At 53.0% G+C, this 9634-nt stretch overlaps 1 protein-coding gene across 1 annotated transcript; it reads right to left on the reverse strand.

Annotated features, from left to right (window-relative positions):
* Positions 1 to 49: 49 nt before the first annotated feature.
* On the reverse strand, positions 50 to 1645 carry LOC136313962 (proteoglycan 4-like). Its single transcript, XM_066244291.1, has 3 exons — positions 1621 to 1645; positions 1343 to 1430; positions 50 to 716 (listed from the first exon to the last, which is right to left on the reverse strand). The coding sequence occupies exons 1-3, from the start codon at positions 1643 to 1645 to the stop codon at positions 50 to 52; spliced, it is 780 nt and encodes a 259-aa protein (XP_066100388.1).
* Between the last annotated feature and the right edge of the window lie 7989 nt (positions 1646 to 9634).

Here is a 9634-nt window from a genome sequence, read left to right on the forward strand (position 1 = left end):
GGTCTCCAGGTCCCTGGGGGTCATGGGATCTGCGCTCGGGGGGAGGTCTCTAGGTCCCTGGGGGTCGTGGGATCTGCGCTCCGGGGGGGAGGTCTCCAGGTCCCTGGGGGTCGTGGGATCTGCGCTCGGGGGGGAGGTCTCCAGGTCCCTGGGGGTCGTGGGATCTGCGCTCCGGGGGGGAGGTCTCTAGGTCCCTGGGGGTCATGGGATCTGCGCTCGGGGAGGAGGTCTCCAGGTCCCTGGGGGTCGTGGGATCTGCGCTCGGGGGGGGGGAGGTCTCCAGGTCCCTGGGGGTCATGGGATCTGCGCTTGGGGGGGAGGTCTCCAGGTCCCTGGGGGTCGTGGGATCTGCGCTCGGGGTGGAGGTCTCCAGGTCCCTGGGGGTCATGGGATCTGCGCTCGGGGGGGAGGTCTCCAGGTCCCTGGGGGTCGTGGGATCTGCGCTGGGGGGGAGGTCTCTAGGTCCCTGGGGGTCGTGGGATCTGCGCTCGGGGGGGAGGTCTCCAGGTCCCTGGGGGTCGTGGGATCTGCGCTCGGGGGGGAGGTCTCCAGGTCCCTGGGGGTCGTGGGATCTGCGCTCGGGGGGGGAGGTCTCCAGGTCCCTGGGGGTCGTGGGATCTGCGCTCTGGGGGGGGAGGTCTCCAGGTCCCTGGGGGTCGTGGGATCTGCGCTGGGGGGGGGAGGTCTCTAGGTCCCTGGGGGTCGTGGGATCTGCGCTGGGGGGGGGAGGTCTCTAGGTCCCTGGGGGTCGTGGGATCTGCGCTCGGGGGGAAGGTCTCCAGGTCCCTGGGGGTCGTGGGATCTGCACTCGGGGGGGAGGTCTCTAGGTCCCTGGGGGTCGTGGGATCTGCGCTCGGGGGTAGCTCTCCAGGTCCCTGTGGAGACCTCCTGCAGGGCAGGCTGGGCTCTGCCTGGGCCCTGGGCAAGGCTGGCTGGGGTCAGAGATTCCGTGAAGGAAATGAGAGTCCCATCCAGGATGGGGCTGGGGAGGCCTGCAGCTGAGGTGGGGGGGCTGCAGTCTCTTTGGGGGGGGCTGCCTTATCTGTAGTTTGAGTGTTCTGACTCCTCCATTCATGTTCCATTTATCTGGAGAAGAACTGGGTAAGGACTGCATTGTTGCAGTCAACCTAAGCAGAGTGGGTCACGGGTCCTTTTCCATGGTCCCGTTTCTGAACTTCCGAGCCCCTGGATCTGGATGTTCTAAGGGCTCCTGGGTACGGGTTGTCTTCTCAGTCAGAGCATCTAGGGTGGAGGCTCCTAACCCTACTGTCTGCCTGCATGACGGCCACCTTGTGTGGGTTTTCTGACTTGTAGCTGGGAGTGAGCTTCGAGGCTGTCTTACTGGGTCTCGTGTTGCTGGCTGGGTCTGTAGGGCTGGGGGTTGACGCCCCCTTGGCTGAGACTATCTTTGGCCTCGGCTGGGGGCTGGCCTGCTGACCGGAGGCGAGCCCAGGGCTCTCGGGGTCTTCACACGGCTCTCCCGTCTGGCTCTGAGCTAAGTCCTGTAGCCCAGTCCCCCACTGCCTGGTTAGCTGACTGATGCTGCTTTGTGTGTCTGTCTTCCCTTAAGTGTTTCTGTCTTAATTAATGATGATGGCTTATCCAGCTCCAAATCTTTACCGGAAATCTGAAACAAGGATATCATGGTGTTTGAAAGAAAATGTTTTTTTATTTTTATTTTTTTAGAGAGAGGAAGGGAGAGAGACAAAAACGATCTGTTTCTGTGTGTGTCCTGACTGGGGATCGAACCCACAACCTTGGAGTATCGGGACAGTGTTAAAACCAACTGAGCTATGCAGCCAGGACAGGGATTTATTTCTTGCTTGTAATTTTGGGTTTTTATTTATAAATCTTTTAATTACCTGGCTGATACGTACACATGAATATGTGCACAGAATGACCTGTGGGCTCTCAGCCATAGAGGCCCTGCAGGTCTAGGACCACGGGTGAGTTGGTGAGTTGGGTGGCAGCGTACTGCCATCTGCTGGCCACAGTGAGGAATTTAGGAGAGTATTGAAACAAGGAGGAACGGCCAAAATTCAGTAGTGGGTAGTCTTACCAGGTCTCTAACCTGAATTCTGGTTTCAGACATGAGATGGGTCTATGGAGATAGTGCGGTAGTGTGACAGTGTGTGACTAGGTCGGAAAACAAACCGAAGCACTGTGGGTGTGGCCAAGGGGAGTGATGATGAAAGTGCTGGAGGGGCTGGAAGGACACGGTGGTCAAGTGCTCCAGAAATGAGAGGCCGCAGAAGCCTCCCACTGGCGAGGGGACAGCCGTGTAAGCCACAGCCTCTGGCCGGCGCCTGGGGGAAGCTCCCGGGTGCTGTCCCTCCCAGGCACTCCAGACAGCACATGGGTGCCACCAGGAAGAGGATTCAGGGCTCTGTGTCTGAACCTTCACCAGTCCTGACCTGTCTATCTTCCCCGAGATCTCAGGCCGGGAACCTGCTCTGGGAGGCAGAGGCCTGGACTCCACGGTTAGTCCTCGCATGCCTCATGGCCTCTGGGGAGAAGGGCAGGGGCATGCTGACATGTGGCAGGAGCCACCCTGTCTGTCTCGTGGGGGTGGGTAAGGAAATGTTTGTTGGGTGCTGGGTAAGTCCTAGCAGGAAATGAATGGCAAACACCAGAAAAGGGAGTGGAAGAGATTTTTTGTTTGTTTGTTTTTTGAGAGAGAAACATCAAGCTGCTCCTGCATGTGCCCTGACCGGGGAGTTGAACCAGTAACCTCCGTACTCTGGGTTGACGCTTCAACCAACTGAACTATCTAGTCAGGGATAGCTATTTAAAAATTAAGGGCTTACTGACCTGTGGTGGCGCAGTGGGTAAACCGTCGACCTGGAATGCTGAGGTCGCCGGTTCAAAACCCTGGGCTTGCCTGGCCAAGGCACATGTGGGAGTTGATGCTTCCTGCTCCTTCCCCGCCCTTCTCTCTCTCTTTCCCTCTCTCTCTCTCTCTCTCTCTCTCTCCTCTCTAAAAAAGTGAATAATTTTTTTTTAAATGTGCAGAAAAAGTAAAATGCCCAAAAAGAAAAAGAAAAACGAAAGAATATAATAAAAACCAGAATGAAAGCTAATTAAGTACAATTGCAAAAAAAATAAATAAGGGCTTAATTTTTATTGATTCTTAGACACAGAGAGAGAGGGGAAGTGAAGCATTTGTTGTTCTATTCAGTCGTGCTTTTTTTTCTTACCCTGCTTCCCGTGGGTGCCTTGACTGGGGATCAAACCTGCAACCTTGTTTTGGGACAGTGCTCTTAACCCACTGAGCTATCTGGCCAGGACCCGGAAGAGAATTTAAGGAGAAGAGTACTGACAGCTGCGGGCCTCAAGGAAGCCAACCCGCCTGGGCCCCAGGGGACAGGCACGGCAATCAGCACCAGCGAAAGCTGTAGCTGCAGGGGGGACTGGCCCTGTCCCCAACCCTCTGCAGGGAGGATGCTGGGGGAATAATTATCCTGGCCTTGTGTTCCTCCTACCTCCCAGTCTCCTGTGGCTCTCACTATTGGACAGGCCACCTGACAGCCAGAGGGCGGGGGCGCCTGGTGGGCAGAGACCGGGACTGCAGTGCCTGAGTGCAAAGCAGGGTGGAAAAGCAAGTAGGCGGGGCCCAGCGGGAGCACAGCACTGACTACCCTGGGTGGTGGCACATGGGGTGCTTTGTCATTCAGGGCCACAAGTTACTGCCATAGCAGGACGTGGTTCCTGGCCCAAAGTATTCTCCCACACCCCACAGCCTGGCACCCCTTGGGAGGCTCTGCAGTTGCCGGAGGGGCTTCGGGAACCTCAGCTCCTTAGGGCAGGGGTCCCCAAACTATGGCCCGCATGCCCCCCTGAGGCCATTTATCCGGCCCCCGCTGCACTTCTGGAAGGGGCACCTCTTTCATTGGTGGTCAATGAAAGGAACACATTGACCATCTCATTAGCCAAAAGCAGGCCCATAGTTCCCATTGAAATACTGGTCAGTTTCTTGATTTAAATTTACTTGTTTTTTATTTTAAATATTGTATTTGTTCCTGTTTTGTTTTTTACTTTAAAATAAGATATGTGCAGTGTGCATAGGGATTTGTTCATAGTTTTTTTTATAGTCCGGCCCTCCAACGGTCTGAGGGACAGTGAACTGGCCCCCTGTGTAAAAAGTTTGGGGACCCCTGCCTTAGGGCCTCCCGACCCTCTCTCCAGCTGGGTGGAATGCCGGTTGTGCAAGTAGGGGCCCATGGAAGACACAGCTGCAGGCCGTGGAACACGTGTTCTGTATCTACAGCCTCATCGGGGGCAGAGGTATTCAGCCGGGGCAGGGCGCAGAGATGTGGGAGGCCAGCACACCTGCGTTCCCCACCTCCACTGACCTGTGTGCAGGCACTTCCAGCCCCCTGGCCGAGAGGGCCCCTCTCACCTGCGCCCCGCCCAACCTGCAGGCCTGACGTGGCGGCAGCACAGCTCACTGTTTTGTGTGTATGTGTATGTTTGATGGTGGGGGTGTTGGACCTGGGAGCAGGCAGGAGCTCTGACCCTGAGGAAAGATGCCCTGGTGGAAATCCTCGCAGACTGGGAGCTCAGGAACCGGGCTGTGGTCTGGTCTTGGCACTGACCACCTTTGGGCAGTATCTTTTCTTAGCTTCAGGTTCCTCTTTTATAAGATGTGCGTCCTTAAACACCTTTCCGGGAGGGGGTCATCCTCTGAAAACTGCCATTGGAAAAGACAGGCCCCTGAAGATCCTCAGGGCTACGCAGTGTGATGCTGGTGGTCGGGGCCAGGCCGGTTTACACTGGATTCAGGCAGACCACAAAAAAACCACAGTGCCAGAAGGTGCCAGGCCCTTCTCGTTTACTGGATTCTCACAGAATTGGGCAAGGAAACAGGCAGGGAAAACCTCTTCTCACAGCAGCAAGCCAGCGATCGGGAACACCTCTTCCTGCGGAGGCAGGCCAGTGACCAGGAACACCTACCCCTCGTGGTGATGGGCAAGCGCCCCGCCCGGAGGGAAAGTACCTGTGGCCTTATATAGGCTACACACATGTGGCTTTCTGCCACATGCTCACGCACTAATCCTGCAAAGTGGCCCTGGCTGGTTGGCTCAGTGATAGAGCATGGGCCCAGTGTGTGGATGTCCCAGGTTCAATTCCCAGTCAGGGCACACAGGAGCAGTGACCATCTGCTTCACCCACCCCCTTGTTCCCACTCCCCCAGCCATAAATTGGCTCCAGTGAGTTGGCCCCGAGGACGGCTCCTTGGCCTCCGCCTCAGGTGCTAAAATAGCTTGGTTGCCAAGCAGAGCAACGGCCCCAGATGGGCGGAGCATTGCCTCCTAGAGGGCTTGCTGGGTGGATCCCAGCCTGGCGCAAGAGGGAGCCTGTCTCTGCCTGTCTCTGCCTCCCCTCCTCTCAATTAAAAAAAAAAAAAAAAAAAAAACCATGCAAAGTGCTTGCAGCCGGAACCAGGTGAGCAAGCCTAAACACAACTGTTTTTTCTACAGAGAGTCTGCAGGCCTCGCTGGAAAAGGATGGGGAGGAAGGGAGGGTGCACCTAAGGAGGGTGCCCAGCTTGCCCTGGCCTCTCCACGGAGGGGGCAGAGACAGAGCCAGCACTCCCGGGCCCCTCTGGGTTTCGGTGCCCCGCTCTATACAGCACAGGGGGGCCTTCTGTCACAAGGACCTCTTCACCCTGCCTTAGGTTTATGAATCCAAGAGGGCAGCATGTCCCCGTTCTGTCACCTGCCCATACTTGGGCTGCCCCAGCCTGAGAGGTTTGTTGCCTCTTCTTGTCATGCTCCTGTCACTGCCTAGGTTCTCCCTGCTGCTTGCCAGCACCGCCGCCTCTAGTCTGCCCGCTGGAGAGGGATGGGGTGGGGGTGGGGGGAGCTGCCTCTCTCAGACACAGGTCTATGTGCAATAAAAGCAGGGAAACCATTCTCGTCAGAGTATCCTTTTTTTTCCCCTCAAGATTTTATTTATTCAGGCCCTGGCCGGTTGGCTCAGCGGTAGAGCGTCGGCCTGGCGTGCAGGGGACCCGGGTTCGATTCCCGGTCAGGGCACATAGGAGAAGCGCCCATTTGCTTCTCTACCCCGCCCCCCTCCTTCCTCTCTGTCTCTCTCTTCCCCTCCCGCAGCCAAGGGAGCAAAGATGACCCGGGTGCTGGGGATGGCTCCTTGGCCTCTGCCCCAGGCGCTAGAGTGGCTCTGGTCGCAGCAGAGCGACGCCCTGGAGGGGCAGAGCATCGCCCCCTGGTGGGAAGAGCATTGCCCCTGGTGGGCGTGCCGGGTGGATCCAGTTGGGCGCATGCGGGAGTCTGTCTGACTGTCTCTCCCCGTTTCCAGCTTCAGAAAAATACAAAAAAAAAAAAAAAAAGATTTTATTTATTCATTTTAGAGAGAGGAGAGAAGGGGGAGGAGCAGGAATCATCAACTCCCACATGTGACTTGACCAGGCAAGCCCAGGGTTTCAAACTGCTGACCTCAGTGTTCCAGGTTGATGCTTTATCCACTGCACCACCACAGGTCAGGCTGCTAGAGCATTCTTTTTTTTTTTTTTTTTTGTATTTTTCTGAAGTTGGAAACGGGGAGGCAGTCAAACAGACTCCTGCATGCGCCTGACCGGGATCCACTCGGCATGCCCACCAGGGGGTGATGCTCTGCCCATCTGGGGTATTGCTCTGTCGCAACCAGAGCCATTCTAGCTCCTGAGGCAGAGGCCATGGAGCCATACTCAGTGCCCGGGCCAACTTTGCTCCAATGGAGCCTTGGCTGCGGGAGGGGAAGAGAGAGACAGAGAGGAAGGAGAGGGGGAGGGGTGGAGAAGCAGATGGGCGCTTCTCCTGTGTGCCCTGGCCGGGAATCAAACCCGGGACTTCTGCATGCCAGGCCGACGCTGCTAGAGCATTCTTAACCATTGTTTCCACCCTCTTGAGAACCCTCAACTCATTGAGGCTCATTTTGCTATCTTATACTCATAAAAGTTTACATCAACACACATGTAATGCCAGTGGCCGAGGCCAGGCAGGTCCACGTTGGATTTGGGCAGATGGCAGAGAAACTGAGGAGCTGGAAAGCGCTGGGCCATTCCTGTTTAATCGATTCTTGCAACAGCAGACAAGCCAACAGGCAGGGGGAAAACTGCTTCTCAGGCAGACAGCAAAATGGCCCCTCACAGTGGTGGGCAGGTAACCCGCCATCCGCCCTCTGCAATCCACAATCTCTCGGAGCACAAGCACTCATAGCCTTATAGAGGCCATACACACATGGCGCAGCCACACACGCACCAATCAGGCAAAGTGCTTGTAGCCCGCAAACCAGCGAGCAAGCCTAACACAGCTGCCCCACAATACACTAGTATTTTTCAAGCGCTAGTCGGCCAGAGATTTTGCACCTGTCTGCAAAAGTGGTTAACTCTTTCACAGACAAGCACAAAATTTCTGGTGAACCAGCACCTCTCCACGGACCAGCTGTTGAAAAACAATGACATTCACTCCTAAAACTATGCCTTCCTTAGTATCTGACTCCATTCTTGACAAACTCATGGCTTCTAATCATCAGAGTGATCCGAGGTCCTTAAATGTAATCAATCTAATAGCAATTTCTTATAGCAAAGAGTTCCTTATCATCACTGTCCTTTGACCTCACTTCTATTCAACCACCATGACTGAGATACATATAATTGGAGTCCTAGGAGAGGAGAGAAAGAATTGGATGGAAATAATATTAAGAGATAATATCTGAGAATTAAAAAATGATGGACAGGCCTGACCAGGCGGTGGCGCAGTGGATAGAGTGTCAGACTGGGATGCAGAGGACCCAGGTTCGAGACCCCCGAGGTTGCCAGCTTGAGCGTGGGCTCATCTGGTTTGAGCAAAATTCCACTAGCTTGAGCCCAAAGTCGCTGGCTCCAGCAAGGGGTTACTCGGTCTGCTGTAGCCCCACGGTCAAGGTACATATGAGAAAGCAATCAATGAACAACTAAGGTGTTGCAAAATGCAATGAAAAACTAATGATTGATGCTTCTCATCTCTCTGTTCCTGTCTGTCTGTCCCTGTCTGTCCCTCTCTCTGACTCACTCTCTGTCTCTGTAAAAAATAAAAAATAATTTAAAAAAAATGATGGACAAGAGGTATCAACTCACAGATTCAAGAAATTCAGCTAGCCCCAATCAGGATAAATAAAAATAAAACACACCTAGGTACATCATATTCAAACTACTGCAACCCAAACACAAGTAAATAAATTTGAAAACCACAAGACAGGGAATAAAGAAAGGTTCACTATCGGAGGAGGGGCAAATGTAAGACTGACACCAGCATTCTCAACAGAAACTATGAAAGCCAAGAGACAATGGAACAAGAACTAAAGACCTCTACTGGAAGACAAACGTGTAAAATATGAACGAATAACGACAATTGAAAACAACAGCAATCTCTTATGGAGTTTGTAACATATGTAGAAGTATGAAATATCAAAACAGTAACAAAAAGGGGAGAGGAGGTTATAAATTGCTATAAAATTCTTAAGCCATACAAACAGTAATTTAATGTAAAATAAGTGAAGGATTTATACTGAAATCCTGAAGGACCACTAATTAAAACATTTCAAAATGCTTAACTGAGAAAGCAATTAGGGGGGAAAAGGTGAAAAAAAAATAATTTAACTTTAAAATTCTATAAAGGACTAAAACAGAACATTTATGAATAAAGTTGCTATAAACATTTATATACAGGTTTTTGTGTGATTATAAATTTTTTATTTTTCTAATTTTTAAGATTTTATTTATTAATTTTAGAGAGAGAGGAGAGAGATAAAGGGTAGGGGAGCAGGAGGCATCAACTCATAGTAGTAGTTGCTTCTCATCTGTGCCTCAACTGGGCAAGCCTGGGGCTTTGAACCGGCGACCTCAGCATTCTAAGTCAACGCTTTATCCATTGCACCACCACAGGTCGGGCAGTTTAAAAATAAAATTTAAGGCCCTGGCCGGTTGGCTCAGCGGTAGAGCGTCGGCCTGGCGTGCAGGGGACCCGGGTTTGATTCCCGGCCAGGGCACATAGGAGAAGTGCCCATTTGCTTCTCAACCCCCCCCCTTCCTCTCTGTCTCTCTCTTCCCCTCCCACAGCCAAGGCTCCATTGGAGCAAAGATAGCCCGGGTGCTGGGGATGGCTCCTAGGCCTCTGCCCCAGGTGCTAGAGTGGCTCTGGTCGCGGCAGAGCGACGCCCCGGAGGGGCAGAGCATCGCCCCCTGGTGGGCAGAGCGTCTGCCCCTGGTGGGCGTGCCGGGTGGATCCCGGTCGGGCGCATGCGGGAGCCTGTCTGACTGTCTCTCCCCGTTTCCAGCTTCAGAAAAATACAAAAAAAAAAAAGAAGAAAAAAAATAAAAATAAAATTTAATAAATATTAATATAAATATTTTTAAATTAAAAAATTAAAAATGTGTAAAAATCTGAATTTGGCACCAGCCAACTTTGAGGTAATTAGTCTCAGCTTGCATTGAAGATATAAACGAAAGAACCAAATCACAGAGGTCATCTTTGACTCAGCTTTATGACAATCCACCCTGTGGCCCTGGGCTGTTCTATGATCTACATTGTATGTTCTTTTATAATGCCTGCGGTTGGAGCCACGGATGAAGCATCTTCAGGATCCAGAATCC

This window comes from Saccopteryx bilineata, chromosome 10, assembly GCF_036850765.1.
Source record: "Saccopteryx bilineata isolate mSacBil1 chromosome 10, mSacBil1_pri_phased_curated, whole genome shotgun sequence".
Taxonomy (NCBI): domain Eukaryota; kingdom Metazoa; phylum Chordata; class Mammalia; order Chiroptera; family Emballonuridae; genus Saccopteryx; species Saccopteryx bilineata.

Bases quoted from the DNA above. Each gene is read 5' to 3' on its own strand.
- LOC136313962 (XM_066244291.1), bottom strand. From the start codon at position 1,645: ATGATATCCTTGTTTCAGATTTCCG. The intron at 1,431-1,620 runs GTAAAGATTTGG...TCCGGTCAGCAG, and splicing joins ATCCTTGTTTCAGATTTCCG to GCCAGCCCCCAGCCGAGGCC. The intron at 717-1,342 runs GTAAGACAGCCT...TCCCCCCCCCAG, and splicing joins AGCCAGCAACACGAGACCCA to CGCAGATCCCACGACCCCCA.